Below are 25,105 nucleotides of genomic sequence, written 5' to 3' on the forward strand. Positions count from 1 at the left end.
TCCTTATAGAATGGCTCCAACTGAACTAAAGGAATTGAAAGAGTAACTGAAGGATTTGTTGGGATAAGGGCTTCATCCGACTGAGTATGTTTTCATGGGGTGCTCTAGTTTTGTTTGTTAGAAAGAAGGATGGTTCTCTTCGTATGTGCATTGACTATCATTAGTTGAACAAGGTGATCATTAAGAATAAGTATCCTCTCCCAAGGATAGATGATTTGTTTGACCAAATTTAAGGGGCAAGTTACTTCTCTAAGATTGATCTTCGGTCGGGTTATCACCAATTGAGGGTGAAAGAAGATGACATTCCAAAGATGACTTTTCAAACTCGGTATGGTCATTATGAGTTTTTGGTTATGTCATTTGGGTTGACTAATGCTCCGGTGGCATTTTATGGATTTTGATGAATATGGTGTTTAGACAATACCTTGATATGTTGGTGATTGTGTTCATCGATGATATTTTGATCTACTCGAGAAGTGAGAATGAGAATATGGACCGCTTGAGAATTGTATTGCAAATTCTTAAGGACCAACAACTCTTTGCAAAGTTTAGCAAATGCGAGTTTTAGCAAAGTTAGGTAGCTTTTCTTGGTCATATTGTCTCAAGTAAGGGTATTGAGGTAGATCCTAAGAAGATGGATGCGGTCAAGAGTTGGCCTAGACCTCTATTTCCTTCGGACATTAGAAGTTTCTTGGGTTTTTCCTGTTACTATAGAAGGTTTGTTGAGGGGTTTTCTTTTATTGCCTCTCCTTTGACGGCTTTAACTCAAAAGAAGGCTAAATTTGTATGGTCCGAAGCATGTGAAAAGAGTTTTCAAGAGTTCAAAGATAGACTTACTTCATCCCCAGTGTTGACTTTATTGAAAGGGATGGATGACTTTGTTGTTTATTGTGATGCCTCTAGAGTTAGGTTGGGATGTGTGCTTATGCAAAATGGTAAAGTTATTTCCTATGCTTCAACGCAACATAATATCCATGAGAAGAATTATCCTACCCATGACCTTGAATTAGCGGTGGTTGTCTTTGCCTTAAAGATTTAGAGGCATTATTTATATAGGGTTCATGTTGATGTTTTCACCAATCACAAGAGTTTGCAATATGTGTTTAACCAAAAGGACTTGAGTATTCGCCAGAGAAGGTGGCTTGAATTATTAAAAGATTATGACATGAGTTTTCTTTATCACTACGGTAAAGCTAATGTGGTAGTGAATGCTCTTAGCCTGTTGTCTATGGGTAATGTTGCCCACATTGAAGAAGAAAAGAAAGAGTTGGTTCGAGATGTTCATAGATTGGCCCGATTAGGTTTTCAATTAGTGGAATCCACCAAAGGTGGTATTATGGTTCATAATAGTTCCGACTCATCTTTTGTGGCAGATGTAAAGGCCAAGCAAGGTCTTGATCCAATATTGGTTGACTTGAAAGAAACGGTACTTAAGAAATACGTTGAGGCTTTCTCCCAAGGGGGAGATGGTGTTCTTAGATATCAAGGTTGTTTATGTGTTCCTAATGTTGATGACTTAAGGGAACAAATCTTGTTAGAATCCCATAGTTCTCGGTATTTCATTCACCCATGAGCCACCAAGATGTACCGTGATTTGCGGGAGATCTATTGGTGGACTGGAATGAAGAAGGATATTGCGAAATTTATGGCTAAGTGTCCTAATTGTCAACAAGTCAAGGTTGAGAATCAACGATCGGGAGGATTATCCCAAGACATTAGCATTCCTACTTTGGAAGTGGGAAGATTTGAATATGGACTTTATAGTGGGTTTGCCTCGCACCCGGTGACAACATGACTCGATTTGGGTGATAGTAGATCGGATGACGAAATTAGCTCATTTCCTTCCCGTCAAGGTTTCTTATTTGGTGAAAGATTATGCTAAGTTGTATTGGAGGGAGATGGTAATGTTGCATGGAGTGCCCTTGTCCATTATTTCCAATCGTGGTACTCAATTTACCTCACAGTTTAGGAAATCTTTCCTAAAAGGTCTTGGTACTAAATTTAAGCTTAGCATGACTTTTCATCCACAAACCGATGGGCAAGCGGAGCGTACTATCCAAAGCTTTGGAAGACATGTTGAGAGCTTATGTGATTGATTTTAAGGGTAATTGGGATGACCATTTGCCATTGATTGAATTTGACTATAACAATGGCTATCACTCGAGTATTGGTATGGCTCCATTTGAGGCTTCTTTATAGTAGGAGGTGTAGATCTCCTATAGGTTGGTTTGAGGTGGTTGAAGTTGCCTTATCAGGTTGCGAGTTGGTACATGAGGTCATATAGAAGGTTCGACTTATTAGATAAAGGTTAAAAATGTCTTAAAGTCGATAAAAGTCATATGCCGATGTTAGAAGAAGAGATCTTGAGTTTGATGTTCATGATTGGGTTTACTTGAAAATCTCACCCATGAATGGTGTAAGGAGGTTTGGTAAGAAAGGGAAGCTTAGTCCCCGTTATTTAGGCCTATATGAGATTTTGAGCCGTGTTGGTAAGGTTGCTTATGAGCTTGATTTTCCTAATGAGTTGGCATTGGTGCATCCAGTTTTCCATATCTCTATGTTGAAGAAATGTGTTGGTGAGTCGAGATCCATAGTTTCCTTAAAAGGGTTGGGAGTTGATGAAACTCTTTCTTATGAGAAAGTTCTGATTGAGATTTTAGACCAGCAAGTTAAGAAGTTGAGAAATAAAGAAGTTGCTTCCGTGAAGGTATTATGGAGGAATCATTTAGTTGAGGGGCTACTTGGGAGGCTGAGGCCGATATGATGTCCTGATATCCTCATCTCTTTCTTTCTATTCCTACTCTAGCTTGAGGTAATGAGTTCCTCATGGTTTATTCTTGTTTTTGGAGTCATGTGTGTTTTATGTTTTTCCATAATTTCATTATGTTATGCATGTTCATGAAAAGTTAAGTTATGAGAAAATGAGTCAATTTGTTGATTTTCCTCATTTTGTTTTGCATTGAGTATGAGTTGTCTATAGACTTCATGAGATGATATGTTAAACATGCATTAACTATGATGTTGAGTATGAATTGCATAAAGGCTCCATGAGAGAATGTTGAGCATGCTATTAGCTTGGAGAAGGTAGTTCCTCCTTGAACATGAGAAATATTGAATTTCATGCATATTGGGTTGCTAGATGTAGTTCCTACTTCCTTATGATGCATTGAGTATGTTTAGCTTGGAGTCGATAGTTCCTCCTTGGTTTTATGCATTTTGATGAGTTGCATGCATGATAGGTTGCTAGTCTTGAGTCTTTTCGTTTAAAAGTGTGTCTAGAATCTCATTCAAAGACGAATGATCCCAAGGGGGAGATATTGTAACACCCCGTATCCAAAAAGGCCAAATAGCAGTTTCCTAAAAGTTGCAGGTGCCAAACCACGTCGGCCACCCACGGCCCGTAGATGGGACCACGGCCCGTGGATGGGACCGTCTGTGGATGGGGTCCGTGGATGACCTGCCTAGCAGTGGTCTGAGGGCCAAGAACTACGACGAGACCTACGTACCGTAGGTTAGACCACGGTCCATCGTCAAGGCCCGTGGTTTGAAGCCCCAAATCCCTAAATCTCTGAAACTAACCACGGTCCACCAGGACGGGCCGTAGGTTAAACCACGGTTCGTTGACTGGGGTCCGTTGGTAGTCAGCTGGCTGTTAATTTCAGGGTTAGTTGGGTATTTTCCTAATTAATTAGTTCCTATACTATGTCGTTTTGCCTATGTTTAGGACCCCTATATAAGTCTTTTTACCCCGAAATTCACTCCATTCAATTTATTCTTCCAAAATCACAAAAGAAGAACTCTCAAATAATTGTCTCTCTAGAAACTTGAAGAAGAAGGAGATCCAAGCTAGGGTTCAAGAGCAAGATTCCATACGTCAATTTCTTTGGGCTTTGATAGTAAGGTATGATATTTTTCATCCATGGTTCCTTTCACCCATATAGCTCCCTAAGATTCTTCAATTTCCAAAAGGTGGAAATTCCCAATTGTTAGGGTTTTCTTCAATTGTCATGGGTTCTCGTCAAAGTTCATTCAAATGATTGAATTATGTTATAATAAGCATGAATTGATGAAATACCATGATTTTTATGATGTTTCCCCATGAACCCATGTAAATCCCATATTTCTCAACTATGATGATATGATGTGGGTCTTTGTTTATGAAAGAAGAGTTTTATGAAATTAAGCATGTATTGCAAGCTTTACATGAATTTATGATGAAATCCATACCTAACCTATGATTTTCAAGTAATGATGCATAAAAGTGGGTTTTGAACCTCAAGAGTTAAATTATGAACTTATGCATTTTCTTATGAAAGTTATGAAATTGTTTTGAGGGTGGTTTGAGAGTAAAGTACCAATGATGATGTTGTTGTTGTGTTGTTGAAAGGATATTCTCATAAACACATACTAGAATGGTTGTGAAAGGACATTCTCACATAGTAAGGATTCTTAGGTTGAAAGACTTTTTCACCTAATTGAATCAAAGATTAAAAGTGATCATGGATGGTGAAAGGTCTTTTCACGCATGGTCTAATGAGTTATCCTAACATGATGTCTTTAGCTTGGATAGTTATCCAAAGGATACCTTTCAATGGAACATGAGATAAGTCAAGACTTAATTTCTCACAACAAGATGAATAATGAACTAAGGTTACCTCAAGAAGTATCGTATATGAGTTCAAAGGCTTTTAAATATGATGTTAGCTTGCATTTGACCATGTTTTATGAAGTATGATTTCTAACTTCTTTTATATCATGTTTTAGCTTGGTCAATTGCATGCCATGAAATGAAATGTCCTTTTTAGCATGCTTTAAATGTTTTATGCATGGCTATCATACTTGGTACATTGTTTTGTACTAACGCATAATCTTGCCTACATTTTTCCCAAATGTAGGGTATGACAGACAAGGTTCCAGTTTCATGGCTAGAGCTTGTATTTGATCGATTCCCAAGCTTGGTGAGTCTCATGATTCGAGGACGAATTTCCATTGTTTAGGTTCTTTCATGTACTTCTCTTTTGAACATGATGTATGGGCTAGGCCCAATTTTATTCTATTGTATTAGATGGTTATGATGAGACAAGATGTCTAGACTGTTTTTCTATATAAAATGTTTGTACTTTGAAATGTCATTTTTACTCTTATTGTTCTATTTCTTATGTTATGAGAGCTAAGTGGATTGTATGGAGTCCTTCGAGGCTCTATACGCCATTTCACATCTAGGGGGTACCCCTGGGTCCTGAAAAACTTGTGTTCGACGCACTCACTAACATCACTGAACATGTTCAACGTATCGCCATCTAGAGCTTAAGCTCGCTTAACCTACCTAAACATTACCAAACCTGAAGGTTGATTTGGCGGACCCAATGGAGTCCGCATAATGCACTTCGGCGAATGTCCCTTTGGAGATCTAATTGCCGATCTGGACAGTGCACTTTTCCATCTTTTCATGCTCAAAGGGCGGAGAATCATTCCTCCTAGTATCTTCGGCACATCGCCCTTTAGGTTATGGCCTGGCCCAATCTACCCTTATCAATTGTTAAACCTCTTTTCCACCTGCACTCATAACACACGTTATTCAAAAGTAGTAAAACAAAAGTAAGATTTGAGTTGCCTCTTAATAAACGCCTTATTTAATGTCATGGCACAACATAGTCCTCAAATTTCAACTATCATTTATGGGGTTTGGGATGGTATCACTATGCAAAGTTCCCTTTTGCCTTGGATTTAGATAAGTGGCAATTTGACCCAGTTGAGTCTCCAGCTGCTTGATCGAGACTAAATGTGAAGTCACTGTTTGAGTTAAAGTGGAGAATTTTTTTTTCAAATCTTTCAACACCTTATCGAATCCTTTAACCTTGTTATAAATCCTCACAAACATGTCTTCAATTCTGCTTCCTTCTAGACCATCTGGATCTTTTAGGAGTGGACGATCATGGGAAGGCACAAATCTATCTTTGTCAACCTCCCTGTATCTCCAATTTCAACCCCTCCAATCTTTCCAACCACTATATTTATCCTTGTTCCAACGTTGGTTCTCACCCTGACATTGATCATTGTTGTAAGAACACCCCCCCCCCTCCCACTTGATATCCCAAGTATTGAACCTCTTGATTGTATAATGCCTCAAATTTGGCATCATCCGAATAGGCCCACTATTTGTTCCAACCACATTTACTAGCTTAGTTCCAGCTCCCATGACATGTTTGGATAGCAAATTGATTTTTGGTCATCATTTTGGCCATATTTTCATCCCTTTTATGGCCCTTTTTGATTTGTTCTTTACTCAAGCCTATTTGTACAAGGGGTGCTTGGTCTTCTCTTGTGTGCCATGCTCGGTTGAACTTAGTCATATCATCTAACAACAATACCGCTACATCATATGGTTGCCTCATCAATCCACCATGGTCCAAGTGATCAACCATACTTTTATTTACAGAATCAAGGCTTCGATAAAAGTATTGCAGCAATAAATTGTCTGGAGCGCCATGCGTTGGACATTGCAAAAGTCACTTCTTGAACCTCAGCAATGTTTCATATAAGGGCTCACCTCCAAGACTTTTGAAATTTTGGATTTGGAGAGGAAGTTTAACCATCTTTGAGGGTGGGAAGAATCATTCCAAGAACACCTATGTTAGTTCATCCCACGAAGTAATAGAATCAGTTAGTAACTCTGCCAACCATCTTGTAGCATGTCCCATTATAGAGAACAAAAATAGTCTCAACCTTAGGGATTATTGGGAGATATTCTTGAACACAAAGGGTCCACACACCTCCTTAAAATTCCTAAGGTGCTCATGGGGATCCTCATGAGATAAGCCCCTGAAAATTTCTTTCATTTGGAGCAATTGGATCATAGTACCGGTGATGTGAAACACCGTCCTCCAGGTTGTAGGAGGTATTCAAATTGTTCCCGTGCTTTGAATGATATTAATGGGCATGTCATTCAGGTCACCAATATTATCATTTTGACCATAGTGACTATCATTGTCACTCCCATGGTCACTCATCTTGTGAACCTGCAAATCTGCCGACAACAACACAAAACGACTCTACTACAAATAAACCAAATTAAAATCTAATTTCTTAATTATAATTATCAACTACCGCTCCCCAGTAGTGGCCCCATTTTTTATAACGCTAAAATCACCCTTCAAAACCAATTAAAAAGGTGAGTGATCATAGTCAGTAAAAACCCAACAAAGAGTCATGGTCGAATCCCATAGGGAGTATAAAAGGAAGTGAAAGGGTGTATCAGGTCCCTGAAAGGAAGTGTCATTTGATATTCAAATAATGGGACAACGATCAGATACCTGGATGATAGACACGTGGCAATTGCAACGATTTTAATACATAATTCAAAATGAAATGTTAAGAGTGCTAATCTTAGAGAACGGATCGGGTCCCTATATGTAGTTTGAATTTAATTGCCTTGATATGTCCTGACCTCCCTTTTCCTTCATCACTTTCGACATGTATACAAAAGTCATAAGACTAAATTTTCTAAAACATATATAACTGAAAAATAAGGATACATGTTCCATTTGCATAGTCATGAGAGGGTTAATTACTTTAGGATGGATCCATTCAGTCATGTTTCAACATCCCAACTTCAATTTGTTATCTCGGCCAGGTCCCTAGTCAGAGCTTTATTGAAGATATCAGTAATTTGATCATTGGTCTTACATAATTGCATGTTGATATTTACTTTGTCAACATTATCCCTCAGAAAGTGATGTCTCACATCAATAAGCTAAGTCTTTTTATGATGGACTGGGTTCTTAGCCATATTGAGAGAACTTGTGTTATCACACAAGGGAGAGATAGTTTGAGTAGCCACTCTAATAACTTCAAACTGCTATTTGATCCACATGAGTTGAGAACACCAAGTTGCATCTGCTACATACTGCGCCTCAGTTGTTGAACGAGAAACCTAATCTTATCTTTTAGTTCCCCATAAAATGAGATATGATCCCAGAAAATGAGCCATTCCTGATGTACTCTTTCTATCTACTTGATACCCTGCATAATCAACATATTCCTCCAAATAAAAAAAATTCTCCTGATGGATAGAATAAAACCAGGTCACCTGTCTTCTTCAAATATCTCATGATTCTCTAGCAGCTTTCAAGTGTGATTCCTTAGGACAAATTTGGAATCTTGTACATATGTCCAACGAGTGTAACATTTACATCTGAACCGTGTCCCTATATTAGTATCAATTGCCTTGGCATCCATCATGTGGAATTTCTTCAGTAACTCATTGATGTATTTTTCTTGGAAAATGAAGGTACCTTTAGAAGTTTACTTGATCTGCAGCTCTAAGAAGAAATTTAATTCTCCTATCATGCTCATTTCATAACTCACTACCCATGAGTGCAACAAACTCTTCACACAACACCTCAAAGGTTGTTCCAAAGATGATATAATCGATTGATACTTGAATGATCAACAATTCCTTTCCTTGTGATTTCAAAAAGAGGAATTTGTCAAATTTACCTCTTTTGAAACCATTGTCGAAGAGGAACTTGGACAACCTATCAGCCAGTTAGAGAACCAAGTGTCATACTTTGCTTCTTTTAGATTAATGAAACTTTTTATTCCTTGCTAGCTGTTGAGCTTGATCAACTTCTTCATTCTCACCTTCGGAATATGCATTATCAGTTTGAACTACATCATCTTTGTTCAGCATTGTCTACGAGACGAGGTCCCTCAGTAGGTTCATCATTTGCATCAGCTTCTTTGGGATGGATGGATTCTTGAGGAGGATATTCTTTAGCAACTTGACCGTTTAGAACGTCTCTCTATCTAAATCGGCTCTTCAATCTCAGAATCCTCTTTGTTTTACAACTTCTCAATTCTTCCAGACTCATCAAAAATCTCATGAACACTTTCTTCAATGCACAAATTTCTTTTTATTTTACACCCGATAAGCCTTGCTGGAGGAAGAATATTCCACAAATACTTTTTCATCATTATTGGGATCAAACTTACCAATATCATCCTTCCCATTGTTCAGAACAAAACATTCACAACCAATAGTCTTTAGATTACTCAATTTAGGCTTTCTATTGTTGAGCAGTTCATAAGGAGTTTTGTTGAGGATTGACCTGATCAGACACATGTTGGTCACATAGAAAAGTTGTCCAAGTGAACCTTGAGAAGTGGAATCACAAAAATATACTTCATTATCTTCTCTAAATCTACACTAGACCATACATATCTATATGGAGCAGTTCAAAAAGTCTGATGGTGCACACTTGCTTCGTTTTCTTGAATGATAGCTGGTTTGCTTCCCAATAACACAAGTATCACAAACTTTCATCCGCAAATTTTATCTTTGGCAGACTACGAACGAGGTCCCTTGACACAAGTTTGTTCAGTAGAGAAGCACTCACATGGCCAAGACTCCTATGTCGTAGATTTGTATCCTCAACTTAAGCTCTAGGGCAAGTGAGACTGTTACTACGAGCAGTGTTCAGATCAACAGGATACATGTTCTTGCATCACTTTTCTGTCAAGATCACCACATGAGAGATCTAGTTTGTGACCACACATTTATTTGATAAGAACTTAACTTCATTTCCTTTATCACAAATCTATGAAACACATAAAAGATTGCACTTCAACCCATTGACATAGTACACAACTTCAATGGAGTGTTCCACAGACTTTCAAATCCTGCCTACACCAAGAATGTACCCTTTCTTGCTATTTCCAAAAGAGACACCTCCAACTTGAAGTGCTTTGAGAGAGAGAGGAAGTTTTTAGTATTCCCAGCCATGTGCTTTGAACATCCACTATTTATTAACAAACACTCACTAGTGCTACCTTTTCTCACTTGCATAGAAAGTAACGTGTTAGCCTTGGGAACCCATTTGAGACGGAGTTCCCAGTAAGCAGATAAATGAGTGATAAGAAATGTTTTTGTCTAGTAAGGCAAATCGGTTTTCTTCAACTTAGGACCAGAAGCACGACCATGTCCCTTCTTTTGCATGTTCCTCTGTTTGGAATAGTTTGAAAAAATTTCTTCATATTTTTTTCCAGACAAGACAATCTTTCTTAAAATGTCCATTTCGACCACAATGCACACATAACAAATTATCAGCAATATAGATATATTTGATGTGAGGATTGTATAGGGAATCTATCTTCTCACAACCCAACCCTCTTTTACTGTTGTTACCTTGACTAGTTAAATTTGTTAGCATTTTAGAGAAAGTGATCCATTTGAGGGATTTGTTCAATTCCTCTTTTATACGAACCACGTCCCTCTCCAATACAAGATTTCTTTCTAGAGTAAATTGCATATTTATTTCAGCACTGCACAACTTATTTTCAAGCTCAAGTTCTTTCCTTTAGAAACCACTATAGTCACCATTTTTTTCTTTTCCTTCAGTTCTAGACTTCCAACTTCTAGAACAAGCATTTTTTTCCATATCAGATATTTGGGTAACTAGGCCAATTTTTCCATCTTGAAACATGTCTAGGATATTGTTCAAGAGATCCTTCTTAGTAGTTAGCTCACTGATCGAATCAATTAGTACAACAACTAGCTTTCTCAATTTTCTAATGAAAAAGATATTCACATTTTGTTTAAAGTTAAATAGGGTTACCTCTTCATTATCATCGTCCTCTTTTGATTTTGCCATGAAGGCAATCATATAATCAAATATTTCTTCATCTTATTTTACTGCGAGCATGGAAGGATCATCAGGGTGTTCAGAATCATCTGAATTACTTGAGGTATTTCCCCAGACGGCCAGAGCTTTCTTCACCATATAATCAACAGTTTCTCTTCTACATGACTTGTCAGCGACCTAGTCCATTCTCTTTTCATTGTCTCCTCCAGACTTGACATATTTCTTATTCTCCCCCTTGTGTATAGGACATTCTTTTATGAAGTGACCTGATTCACCACACTTGTGACAAAAGTCATTTGAGTATGTAGCCTTTTCAAGGTTTCCTTTCTTCATGAGACCTCTGTGTTTTCTCACGATTTTTTGATATCATCGAGCAAGATAGGCCATGTTCTCATCTATTTTAGGGATTTCACTTTGTGACACCTTGAGAGCAACTGATTTATCCCTTTTTTCCATCTTTCTTCCAGTCAGACTCACTATACTGTTTTCGGGGTTTGGGAACAACTCTTGTGATTTCTCCATCCTACACATTGATTGTAGGAAAGTGAGAACCATCAAGAACAATCTTTGAATGCTCACTATCCTCATCCATCAGATAGTCATGCATGCAGGTATTCCACCAACTATAGAACATGCCATTAAATCGAGGTGGCTTGGTTGATGATTGACCCTCTTCCAGGTTTAGTGGAGCATCCATCTTTTCCATAAGATTATCTCTCGGTGTTAACTTGATAGAGAGCCCAAGCTCTAATACCAATTGATAGAATGGATGTATCCACTAGTGATCACTGGACCAGGTCCCTCAAAAGAATAATAGTGCGGAAAATAAATAATTCCAGGTAAATTAGACACACGAGATTTTACATGGAAAACCCCTTGCTCAAGGGAGGAGAAAACCACGTCCTATCCTCAAAGGATTTCTTTCCAAACTCAATTTCACTAAAACGGAGAAAATTTTCAGATTACAAACTCTTGCAACCTAGTAATTAAAAATCTTTAATCCCTTCCCCCTTACTACAACAACTCTACTACAAAGGAAACTAAGAAATAACTCCATTGCCCATTAAACCAACTAACTCTAGTTGATCTGGACTCAAGACACCAACGAGGCTAACCCTAGCCACCAACTACTGATCTCAAAGATAAGAACATAAAAAAGTAGCAACTTTGTTGCACCCACACATCAACTAACTCTAGTTTACACTCCTAGGAAACTCTACCAAAGAAAACATCAAAATAATATGTAAACAGACTTCACTAAAACATAGATGATTCGCCGAACTAACACTAGTTAATACAACTCTAACTATAGACTTAGACAAGCAACTGATATACTATCCTTTATAACTTAGGAGTAGATTTACAATATAAGAATACAAGACACAAAGCTCAAAATACAAAAAAAGACGCTTCAGCACTCCATCAGGTCCCTTGTTGAGTATGAACAATGTTCTTCCTTGAAGATGGCTTTTTCTTTGTAAGCTTATGAATTTTCAAAATTCAAGACTTTGTTTACCAAAACTTGAGTTTTGTCTTTGGAGAAGAGACTAATATGATATGGACACAAACCCTTTGAGCAAAGCCATTGGCTGAGAGCCTGCTGCTCTAAAAAGTCGTGCACCAACCACATTAGATTTGACATATTTTAGACAGTTGTCTTTTGTCTTTTTCTTGTATGCAGTCTTTCTTCGACCAGGTTGCTTGTTAGATCTAGAAGTTTGTTAAATCATCAAAACTTCAGGTATAGTGACGGCTCCTTCGTACATATCTTTATGGCATTTTTGTATTTTATATGAATCCATTTCTTCTGCATCACCAACCTAAGGACCTTTTGTGGTACTTTATCATATGTTTTCTCTTGGTAAATTAACATGCGTAAATCTTTCTTCATATGCGATAAAAAAATCCCATTAATATCTTAGAAATATTTTAGCATTCGTGAGGGATCTATCGAGCATAATCCAAATTGGTTTTATCTAAATCTTTTCATGAGAATCTTTAAGAGAATCACGCCATATGAATAAATACAAAAGTTAACAAATGCATCTATATTTAAAAAAAATAAGAAAAAGAAGTTAGTTTTCACGCCCCAAACTCGAGGGGCGCAACTGGCTCCTAATGCCAAAACTCAAGCCCGATCCGACCATGCTGAACCATTTGCTACTAGCGCATGGCAGCCACACGCAATCAAGAAAACAAACAAGTATATCTCGGCTTAAAACTAAGCCCTCGGCCGGCAAGGCCCCTATCAACTGATCTATAAAAGAAACAACTACTCCCCAGGAGATCATATAAATAAATAGTCAACTAGCACAAAAGTCCTAATTGGGCCCTCGAGGCCATCATGATATCTATACCAAAACTAAAAGCAGGTATATATCAATACAATACATCAAACAGCTCACAAGCTTCAGTAAACCAACAACATAGTCCAGTATGGCTATAACGTAACTATACACCCCACATACTAGTCTGCAAGCCTCTAAGAGTAGTAAAGATTAGTGGGATAGGGTCCCAACCTACCCATAAAGATATATACAACAAAAGGTAACAAACCTTCCAACTCTGGCAGCTCCGGAGGAAATGGGCTAGCCAATCGGATAAAAGTCAATCCCGCTGCTCAGGTGGTCTACTTGATCATCGGTCAGGACCTGCATGCATGAATGCAGCTCCCCCAAGGAAATGGGGTGTCAGTACAAAATAATGTACAGAGTATGAAAGGTCATAGACTATGAGAAGGTATCCTGATATACTGGAATAATCTAATAAATAAATCAAGGATAAGATAAGTGTACTGACCTGCTCCTAAATCTAAAATTACCAAAAATAATAAAACAACAACCTAACCAAACCCCCACTAAGCTCGGCAGGTACAAACAGCACACAAGACCACCAACTCAGGCCCTAATAAGCCTGAAATGTGCCAATCATCGTATATACCCCTATCGGTAGTCCCCTAGCCCCGTAGGCAGTCACATAGCCCTCTTAGGCATTAATACATCCCCGTAGGCAGCACATAGCTCTCTTAGGCAACAACATAGCTTATAGACAACTCATAGCCCTCTTAGGCAACAACATGGCCCTGTAGGAAGCACATAGCCTTCTTAGGCGTCAATATAGCCCTGTAGGCAACTCATAGCCCTTTTAGGCATCCATATAGCCCTTTAGGCAGAACATAGGCATAGATCACATTCCTACAGCTAACCATAATAGCCCGAAGGGTAACAAAAACAATCCAATCGCTGAAAGCGAGCCATTTAGTTATAAGCAACCTATACAAATAGCCTCTAAGTCGTGTCCAACATAGGGGACGCTACTAATTGAATAAGAATCCCGACAAGGGAGGATTATATCAACTCGAGTAGCCAACAATCAACAATAATGGCTACAAGTGTAACAAGGATAGCAACCCAATTACATTGCTCCTAAGCCTTAAGGAAACATGCCGTAAGTAGGTAATAGCCTTAACCTACCTTTCCAATGAACGCTCGAAAGACCGTAGTTCCTTCACGAAAGTTGTTCCTTACGTCCTAAGCTTCCCAAACACTATATATACACAGCTGGTACGCACCTATAAACAGTTCATAATTAATCTTAAATCGGCAGATTTTCCATAGTGCCCCAACTTGTCGAAACGTCCGTAGAAATTCATAAAAACAACCATAAAAGAGTCCCGAGATTATTACCTTAGTTAACCAAGTGTAAACCTTAAAGAAACACCAATAACTACAAATTTATATCTTCAAAAACCAGCTCCAAACGCAGCTAATAGAAGGGAAAAATGATTGTCACGTGTAGGGATTTCGTTTCTAGGCACGGGGGAAATGTTTAATGGTAGAAATCATCAAAAACTAACCTTCATCATGCTAGAACTCCATAGGAACCCTCTCTTAAACTTTCTCTCTGGTTTGGAACTGAAATGAAATGTTTTCATGGCTTAAAACGTTAAATAAGCCGACATACCCTATTTTTGACCCGACCCGGATTATGTCCCGGCAGTCCCTAGTAAAACCCTCATAACTTTTTACTATGATGTCTATTTGATACGGGGTTTTATGCGTTGCAAACTAGACTCGTAGGCCTTCGATTTAATGGGGGATAGGCCTTCTAACTCTTTATATATTGAGAGAAAACATCCAAGACATTTGACCCAAATTTTAGAGAAATCTTTAAAAAGGAACTTACGATAACTTTCACCAACTTTTATTTTGCCACTTAGTTAACTTCAAAACTTGAGATACAACCCTTGAACACTTAAAATATGACATACCACATCATTTTTAATTTATTACTCACCCTCCTTATCTTTCCACGAAGATACGAGTTAATTTAGACGTTTTGAAAAGTCGGGGTGTTACATAAGTATTAGCAATTCAATTACACCATTTCATGAGTAAAAGCAACAATAGTTAGAAATGATATAACACAATGTCTAAGCCAGTTTAGATGGGCTTATTTTTAAGTTCTTTTAAGTCAAAATAGTTTTAAGCACTTTTATAGTGTTTGAGTAAAATTATATATATAAAAAAGCTTCTAAACACTAGATTTTAAGCCAAAATAATAAGTATAAGTCAAAAGTCATAAGTTAGGAATCCTAGCTTGTGGCTTTTGGCTGATAAGCTAAATGCCAAAACCCAATGAACAAGTTCTTAGTATCTTGCTTTTGGACAAATAAATCTTTTTATATCCAAGTCATAAAATACATATTTAAAGTGTCTAAGCAAAATAAAAGATTTTTATTATCTTCAGCTTCATAACATAGCCATCTAAAACTAAAGGAAGAATTGCACAAAAGAACTGACAGAATCCAATATTTAGAACAATTTTAACTTTTTCACCTTTACGAAATAATCTTATTGCTACAAAATGCTATGAAATGCCTAAATCACAAATTTCAATAGCCTTTTTCTCTTTTTAGAATTCAATGTCTAATCAAACGACTTCACATAGAATGAAATGAAATGAGCCTGTTTAAATTTTAATTTTGTGAAGAGTTAACATCTTTGCATTCCAAATTACCCTATTCAGCAATGGGCAAATAGTTCGTTTTAACCTTTAGAATCATCATTGTAAACTCTTGTGGTACTTTCTACATATGAATATGAATGTGAAAGCACAACTGACTCAAGATCACATATAATTGCATTGTCCTTCTACAAAAATCAGTGAACTTTCATCAGTTTTACTCATGTCTTGTTTTGATTGTTGCATTATCATTAAATTAAAGTAACATCAATAAACCTACATTGTTACGTTCCCAGGTTTCAAATTGCATAACATCAGCCAGCTCGCGTGTACTACATGTAGGGAATATGCTATTTGTGATGGTATTTTCAATGCGATTGGCCAATCAAGTCCGGTAAAAAGTATAAAAGTCAATGTTAGAAGGGAAAACATTTGCACATGGAAACAAGGAATGAGACAGAAATAAACAGTACCAATTTCAAAGAAAAAAAAGCAAGAATGAGACAGAAATATTGATCAAGACTATAGCAACTGAAAGCATGGTGTTAAAATTGACATTGTGACTTCGAGCTAAGAAATAAGATACTTAAGACACTAAATGAGTATAAATTTTTACTGAAGGTTTTATGTCATGATTTGGTGTTCTTATGAGTAGGGATTAGAATTCAATCGATTGTTGAACATTTTTCTATCTACTGATATACAAGTATTGTATAAAGTTTGCAATACCATTACCATGATTCTTATCATCTTAAAGAGTTGAACATTTGGCCAACATATCTCTAAGTCAATATTTTTCATACATTTATTATGAGATGTCTAATTTTCCTACAAGTCTCTCTATTATAGTAAATTCACTATAACAAAAATAATTTTTAGCGGAAATAAATATGCACATTAACAAAGAGTGTTAAAGTCTTTACCGACATTAGTTAATTGTCATTGTATCCAATTCCACTATAGACTTTAGGGAAATTATAAAGAGGGCTACTTGTCGCTATAAAAACATTTTTAGCGGCAATTAAACTTTAATTGATGCTAAAGATAATTTTTGATATAGTGATTTATAGTCAATCTCAATCATATTTGTCTCTTCTAGTCTATTGATTTGTGTTTAACTGAGAATATACCCAACCATAATATGGACAATAAAAGGGAAAATCATTTTAAATTTAAGAAGCCAAAAGAAATCTAGAAAGATACCTGCAATATTTGAGACTAGACTCCCTTTCTTCATTAGAGGGCGAACCATAACTTCTTTCACAACAAGCGACACCTTCTTAGGTCATACCCACATAAATGGATGAAAGACTAATTATGTAGTAAATATATGTTGTTAATGACTTTATATGTTCAACAATCCTTAAGATTAATATGTGTGTTTTAGTGAATATTCTTGAAGATATAATATTTTTTTACACAATTCAGGTTTTAAATTTTCTCTCTGAAATAGGATTAATACGCTGAAAAATGAAAATAGCCCTTTTCTGCTATCTAGACTTTATTTTTTAATATTTGAATATAGATAATTTATTTATGTGTAACTATTTTTTACCAAATTCCATTTTCATGTCATTCGTATATTATCAATTATACACATATAAATTGACTTCTCTTTAAAACACAAATTTAATATTTTTTTAATAAATTTAAATTCACTTAATAATATCATTATTTATAAAAATAAGAATTAATTTTAGTTAATAAGAGATAAGCCATTTATTTACAATACATTACCTTAGATGTTTTTGTAAAAACTTTACTTATTAGCATGAAGATTTGAGATGTTTAATTCAAAGTTCTAAAATATTCCTCATAAAAAGTAGATAACTCTTCTTCTTTTTTCAAAATAAAATAAAATTGTATTTTATTTTTATAATGTTCAATATTTTTTCAAGTTAAATTAAAATTATAAAATTCACTATTAAAAGTTTTTGAGGTCTCAAAAGTTGAGGGCCTAAAGCAAATGCTTTACTAGCCTTACCCTTGAGCCATCCTTGTGCGTGTAATGACATGTCATACATATGTAAAATTTCCTTCATGTGAAAAAAAACAAAATTAAAAGGTTTTATGGTCAATTGTCAAGCGACTTAGGATCATTTTCGGCCGAGAGGTTAGCTAATTCAATAATTTTTAATTCCCACATTCATTACTTATTGGGAACTTAAAGGTGTTATATATACCAATTAAAACAAAAACATCAATCATGAGACAAAGATTCCTCAAACATAAATTAATAAAGGGTAATGCAATAGAGTTTGAGTAGCCTATTGGTACTTGAAGAAAGAAAGGAAGAGCAGTAGGTTCTACTTGCCAAGGAGAGAAAGAGTAAGCGCTGATTAAATGGAGAAAGAGAGGTGGAGTAGACACTAATTTTATGGAGAAAGAGAAGAAGAGTAGCACTGGTTTTAAAACAAATACCTTTCAATATTTGTTCTTAAATAATTAAGTGTTTTTAAAAGAGTTTGAATAATTTTATGACTTCTTCTCCAGATCAAACACTTTCATATCTACTAGGAGATTTAAAAAACAAAAAACAAATGCATTTATTAAGCTGAAATTTAAACCATTCAGATTCAGACGTTCATTAAGTGTAAACAAATAAGGCCTTAGTAGGGTTATTATAATTAAAATGCAATACCCAACCTTGAACTGGGTTGGGCATGAGAGAGTTGGATAAAAATCACCTGAAAGTTGGTAAGAGAGTATTTAAATGTCTGTAAAGTTAAAGTGTTAAAATAACTTTGACTATCAAATTTAAAGGTTATTTAATGTAGTTTCTCAAGTAATTATAAAGTAGTCAATTCAGTATACATAACTACATATATCATAATAGCTCATAATTATATGTTTTAGACATTTACAATATGGTTAATGATGGTCATCATCATCTCTTGAGGGGTCAAGTAGAGATGTGCTATAAAGATTTATAGTAAGGAAAAAAGAAGCAGACAATAAAGTAAGACCTTGATAGCAAATATTAGAAAAGACTAGGCAAGCATGCTAGCCAAGCAACTAGCTAATTTATTAAATACTAGTTACTAGCATGACCATAATGACTCCTCTATATTAGCTTGATCTACGACCATGTCCATGGTAAAAAGGGACATGGTTGGCTGAGTTTGAGTGTGTCGAGACGATGGTGACACGTTTTCTGGTGAGTTCCCGGCTGTGCCACCACCAGACATGGACGAGAATTGCCGCATCCTCATGTGTACTACCTCAGCTTGTGCAATTGCCAATTGTGATTGTAGATTGTCAATTTGTTGCTGCAAAGATGATATAGCTCCAACACAACCATAAACTGGATCCCTTACTCTAGCATTAGCCTCATACACCATTGAACTCACGGCATCCCCCCTTTGATGCTCCGGTAACTCCTGTAAATAAAGAAGTCACAGGGAGTTCAACATCTACTATCTCAACATAAAAAATAATTTTAACTATATATTATTAACAGTGTAATTTTCCATCGAGGAGGGTTCAGATGAATCACTGAGGCCCACATATTAGTTAACATGATGAAACTTTTGTTTTCTATTTTGCAAGTGGCATAATTTTTCTAGTCCCTTCACGTACTATCATGACATTAATTAGGGCCCAAACCTTGACAAAACAATAAACACAATAGTGATGTCATGATTACACCAAAAGAAAGCATGTTTAATTAACCATCAAGAAAAGAGTAAAGCAAAAACCTGAACTTTTAACATGGAATTTCTGTCTTTCAAGTGTGAACTAACCTTCTCAAAGCAAAGGAAAAAACGCAAGTGATCCAAAGCACTTTTCTAAAATTTTACTTTGGAATAACAAATCTTTGACTATATGCTTATCATTATGTACCACACGAGAAATATATAAAAAGAAGACAAATATTAAGACTTTATTTACAAAAGATATACTTTTCTTTATTCCTCGTCCGATTTCTATCTCTCTCATGATACCAAAATCAACTTTTAGCAGCAATAAATTTGTATATTAACAAAGAGTGTTAAAGTCTTTATCGATATTAGTTAATTGTCTTTGAATCCAATGTCGCTATAACCTTTAGCGACATTTACAAAAAGTGTTAGTTGCCTCTAAAAGAACATATTTAGCGGCAATATATTAATTAATTGCCGCTAAAAATCTTTTTTGGTGTAATGTTTGTTCCTAAAGGTTTATTTTGAAAAACATTTTAATTTATATATACTCCCTCAATTTTAAAAAGATTGATCTACTTTTATTTTTTGTTTGTTTAAAGAAATGATTCATTTTCTTTTCAGGCAACACTTTAATTTCAACTTTCTACGTGACATATTTAATGTCATAAGATTAAAGAATATTTTAATATATTTGACATAAATTTAATTTAAAAATTCCAAATTAAAAATTTTTCTTTAATTTTTAAATTTTGTATCATGTCAAACTAAGTCAATTCATTTTTTTTAACATGGGAAGAAATCTGGTATAACTGTGATAAAATTAAAGGTATGATGTTACCTTCAGGTAATATCAGTGGGGTCTTTGGACCATTTTCAGCCGTTATAGAGCCAATAATGGATAAAATTAAGAAGAAAAAAAAATTACAGTAATTTTATCGATGTATTTCACTTTTATCACGTTGAATAAAGTTTTTCATTGATTTTAGTTCTTAACTGAAAATAGTCAAAATTTTCATACTAGTATATGTGAAGCTTTCTCTTCAATACTTAATTTGTAGGGATAGTCATCTACAAATTTCTAAAGTATTATATACACATATAAAAAGAAATTATATGCAGTCATCTGTGGTAAGTTTCGTTCTGCTTCCTCCGTTTTAAATTAGTTGATCATTTTCCATTTTGTACGATGCTTAAGAAATCATAAATATGAAGATATTTTATTAGTTCACCCCTTAAAAAACTTCTTGAGAATTTTACAAATAAATGTGAACACTTTCAAAAAGAATTAATTGTAAAGAAAATATAGAAAAAAATTAATTAATACTTTCTTAATTCAGTAAAATAAATAGTTAGTCTTAGAAATTATTTTTAGTATAATGATAAATTAATATGAAACGGAGAGAGTAACAAATTAAATTAACTAGTAATAGTTTAGTATTAGAATCTAACATTAGTAATAGTACTATGTCAAATATCACATCTAACATATTGTCTTCCTTTTATAATACTGACCTTTCGGGTACAATTAGGACTTTGTCTCCTACTTATAATGCCTACTAATATAATTTAATATAAGTTTGATCTTTGGTGACAAAAATAAATAAATTATATTAATATGCATGTATTTAAAAAGATATAAAATTAATATATGGTCTCCACTTGAGGGCAGGATGCAACTTATTAGTATCATATTCATATGAAATTCAATATTTTTGTATCAGCATATTAGTTTATATTATTTTTTCTATTTTAATTTGTTTGACCTATTTTAATTTGATACAAAGTCTAAAAAAATAAAGAATATTTTTTACTCTTTTGATTTAAAATTGAAGATGTTAAATGTATCGTAATATTATTCTTTAATCTTATGATCTTAAACATGTCAGGTAAAAATTGAAATTAAATAATTGTTAAAAAGAGAAAGTCATTTTTTAAACGGACTAAAAGGAAAAATATGTTAAACAAACTGAAATAGAGGGATAGTAATTAAAGATATAATTCTATAAAAGATATCCTAAATCTACATACGATCCACTAAATAGTTGCTAGTTTGTCCAAATGTCCAAAAATTTAAATTATACAAATTGACAATTTAAAGATCTTTTATACTATAATAGTAATTTAAATAAAGGGAATGAACCAACGAGGATTGTGATAGAGTGATAAATATTCCTTCATTCTTAACTAGAGGTCTCGATTTTGAGTCCCTCTAGGTACGGAGTCGTCTTTCTTAGGAAGTGCTTTACCTCCCAATGTTGAACTTCCTAATGCGACTCCTAATTTAGTCACAGGCTCCAATGTGGTACCGGACACAGGTGGGAAGCCAAAAATAAATAAATAAAAGGAATGAAGCAATTCAAACTTAAAATTGTTGGAAAGTCTCTGACCTGAAGCATCTTGTTGACATTGCTAGCACCAAAAACCTTATGCACACTTGCAAACTTGTGTGGCTCATCAGCTGGAAAATAAGGAGCAAAAACACAATCTTGTGCACATCTCCTCCTTAGCAACTTACAAGCTGCACAAGGAGATGCTGCACCTTGTTTCCTACCACTCTCCTTCATTTTTAGGTATTTACAACAACTCTTTTAACTACAACTAGCTAATTGACTAGTTATATATAAGTTAATGTAATAATTGAATACCTCCTTTCTAGCTTCATGTACACAAAAGTTTAAACTACCTTAAAAAGTTTTATACTAACTGCCTAGTGACAGTTTTTGCAGGTTATGTATCTGAAAAGTGAAGTGAGAAATGGAAGCAATTACAATAACGAAGAGTAAAGGAGAATATTGGTTGAAGGGAATGAGGGAAGTGAGGGGTTGGATGTTTTATATAGAAAAACATTTGGTTGCAAAAAATCTTTTGTGGGACCTACTAAGATGAAGCTTTAGATTTTGTAGTATTAAAAACATCACCTTTATTTTTTTCACATACCTTATTTTCACTTCGGAGGAAGGTGAGGTCCTTTTTAATGATCACTATGTGTGGATTGTGATTTTTCCTTTTTATCCTTCCTTTCTTTCAAATATAACAATCAAATAATTAATAAAGTTTGACCTAAACAATTGTTTGAAGAATTGATCAATGAGTTAGACATCTATTGGCTCTTGGGAAAAAATTACTTTAGCATTATAAGCTTCAATGTTTTAAAAATTATATTTGCCCCTTATCTATGTAAGGATTTCCCAAAGAAATTATGATTATTCTGGGTTATTTCACAGTGTCCTTTGTGAGAGTGAGTGTGTACCTAGTCCCCATTCACGAGTAGCACTGTTGAAAATTGATTATCTAGGTGATTGTTTATTGTGTATGTAACCTTATTTGTTGGTATAGTGATGTCATTCATTAATCCACATGTGTTATCTTGAGAAGAGATATTTATGCACTGGTTGTTGATAAAAAGAGGAGGTGTTGCGATTTTTAATTAGAATGATAAAAGACATGTGATAGACATAGGTTCTTAGATTCCGTTTGGATTGGCTTAAAAAAAGTAGCTTTTAAGTCAAAAATAAAAAGTCATAGTGAAATGACTTTTAAGTCAAAAAATAAAAAGTAGGGGGAGACCTACTTCAGATTTTTGACTTATTTTAAGTCATTTTAAACTTATTTTAAGTCCTTTTTGACCTTGCCAAACACTTCCTAACTTTTTTTAAGTCATATTTTTTACTTATTCTAAGTTATTTTTTATATTTGTCAAACACGTTCAGAAGTCAAAAATTAACTTAAAAGTAGGTTTGACCAACTTTTAAGTCAATCCAAACACCTTCTTAGTCTTCTTTTGCTAGGTGTCATAATGTGATGATTGTGTCAGCCGTTTGAGGACAAGCATTTTTTTAAGTTGAGGGTGTTGATGTGCCGTAGATTTAAGGCACCTGTAATGCTTAAAACTTAGGATTTTTGTAAGTCTTTTAGAGCGTTTAAGTAGATTTAATGTATTTTGTCATTATTTTGCAGGAAAACATGTTTTTGGTTGCTAAGTGTAGGAAGTCAGGTGTTGTAGTGAAGTTTGGTCATTTACGAGTCATTTTACGAGTCGTGGTCTAAACCACGAGCCGTAGATTTTCTCGTAGATGAAAGATTAAAAAAGGTGAAATGAAGTCTGAGGTGTACGAGTAGCCAGTACGGGCCGTAAAAAGTTTTACGAGTCGTAAACTTACTATGGTTGTAGAAAATTTACTGATAATTTGCAAAACTGGGCTGACAAACTACTAATGAACATTATGGGGCGTAGAAGACTACACAGGTTGTAAACAGACTCCCGTAGTTAAGATTCAGAGAGTTTGGAAAATAGGAGCTTGAAGACTACGATGGACAGTATGAGCCATAGTACATTTTATGGATTGTAGATCTTGTCAGTAGAAAATGTCTTGAGACTGAATATTCACTGCCATCGACGAGAAGATTTCTCAAGCCTTAAAGGGATCCACAACTCGTACTTGGGGTCGTAAAAGCTGTTGAATTTCAGTTTTCCCAGAACAGTTTGGATAGGATTTGGTATGTCTATAAATAATTTTTTAGGGATTATTTATTTTGCTACGCACATTTTGGGTTAAGGATTATTAGTAAAACTACATTTTTCTTTTATTCTGGAATTCTTGAGATTTTAATTACACATCGATCTTTGATTTTTGACTTTGCAAATCAATTCAAGATATAGATTATCAATATTTATATTGTAAATTCATGATTTATTTTAACGAAATTATTAGATCATACAATTATGAGTAGCTAAATCCACAACTAGTTGTGGGAACCATGAGGAATTAGTGAGGCAGACCTAACACAATAATTCTTGAAAGGTGTACATTCATATATTATTTTTCTCTTCGCTTTGATTGCTTTATAACAGATGCATACGTTAGAACTCACCTTATTCCTACTTTCATGACAAAGGGGATAACAAATAGGAACATGGACTATACAATGTATATTTGAGGCTATCGACCCTCATCTCATAGCTTAAATTTACCCGGGGATAGCTAATTTGGGATCAAAAGTAAGGGTTAGTAAAACATACACTCGTAAACTAACCATGTTACCTAGTGAAATTCATCTACTTAGGCAATCATCCACTTATTAGATGATAACCGGTCTTGCGTGTGACATACTAGACAAGGTTACTAATATCAGGGTCTATTGAGTTAATGATTCATAGGAAACACAAAATCCTAGTTTCGCTTTCTATTGGTTTAAAACAAGTGAAATCGTTACTTTGTCACTTGTTACTTGTGATAATTACCAACACTACTTTCTACACAAAACACTCATTTATTACGAAAATAATACGATTACGAGCACGGATAATATCTATTGAACTAAGTGTGAACTGTGTTACTCGTGGGATCAACCTTAACCATCGTTAGGTTTTTTATTTGAATAATGAACTCTTTATACTTCTTTTAGGATATACAGCTCTCCGGACTCATTATGGGCCTTATGAGTTCTTGGTGATGTCTTTTGGGTTGACTAATGCCCCTGCAATATTTATGAGTTTGATGAATGAGGTGTTCAAACCCTTCTTGGATTCTTTTGTGATTGTGTTTATAGATGATATCTTGATTTACTCCAAGGAAAAGGAGGAGCATGCATAGCACCTTTGTATAGTTCTGGGTGTCTTGGGGAAATAGAAATTGTATGCTAAATTTTCTAAGTGTGAATTTTGGCTGCCCATGGTTGATATTCTTGGTCATATGGTCTTGAAAGAAGAGGTAATGGTAGATCCCTAAAAGATTGAGGCAGTTAAGAATTGGGTTCAAGCCTAACTCAATAATAAAAGTTAAGAATTTTGAGGGAATTGCTAGCTACTACCACATGTTTTGTGAAAAACTTGGAATCTATTGCTACGCATTT

At 35.0% G+C, this 25,105-nt stretch overlaps 1 protein-coding gene across 1 annotated transcript; it reads right to left on the bottom strand.

Annotated features, from left to right (window-relative positions):
* Nucleotides 1-18,541: 18,541 nt before the first annotated feature.
* LOC102583601 (LOB domain-containing protein 4-like) lies at nucleotides 18,542-22,066 on the bottom strand. The gene is made up of 2 exons (XM_006364186.2): nucleotides 21,640-22,066; nucleotides 18,542-18,988 (listed from the first exon to the last, which is right to left on the bottom strand). The coding sequence occupies exons 1-2, from the start codon at nucleotides 21,814-21,816 to the stop codon at nucleotides 18,650-18,652; spliced, it is 516 nt and encodes a 171-aa protein (XP_006364248.1). The 5' UTR covers nucleotides 21,817-22,066; the 3' UTR covers nucleotides 18,542-18,649.
* Nucleotides 22,067-25,105: the final 3,039 nt, after the last annotated feature.

This window comes from Solanum tuberosum, unplaced genomic scaffold (genome assembly GCF_000226075.1).
Source record: "Solanum tuberosum cultivar DM 1-3 516 R44 unplaced genomic scaffold, SolTub_3.0 scf00479, whole genome shotgun sequence".
In the NCBI taxonomy this organism is placed as follows: Eukaryota; Viridiplantae; Streptophyta; class Magnoliopsida; order Solanales; family Solanaceae; genus Solanum; species Solanum tuberosum.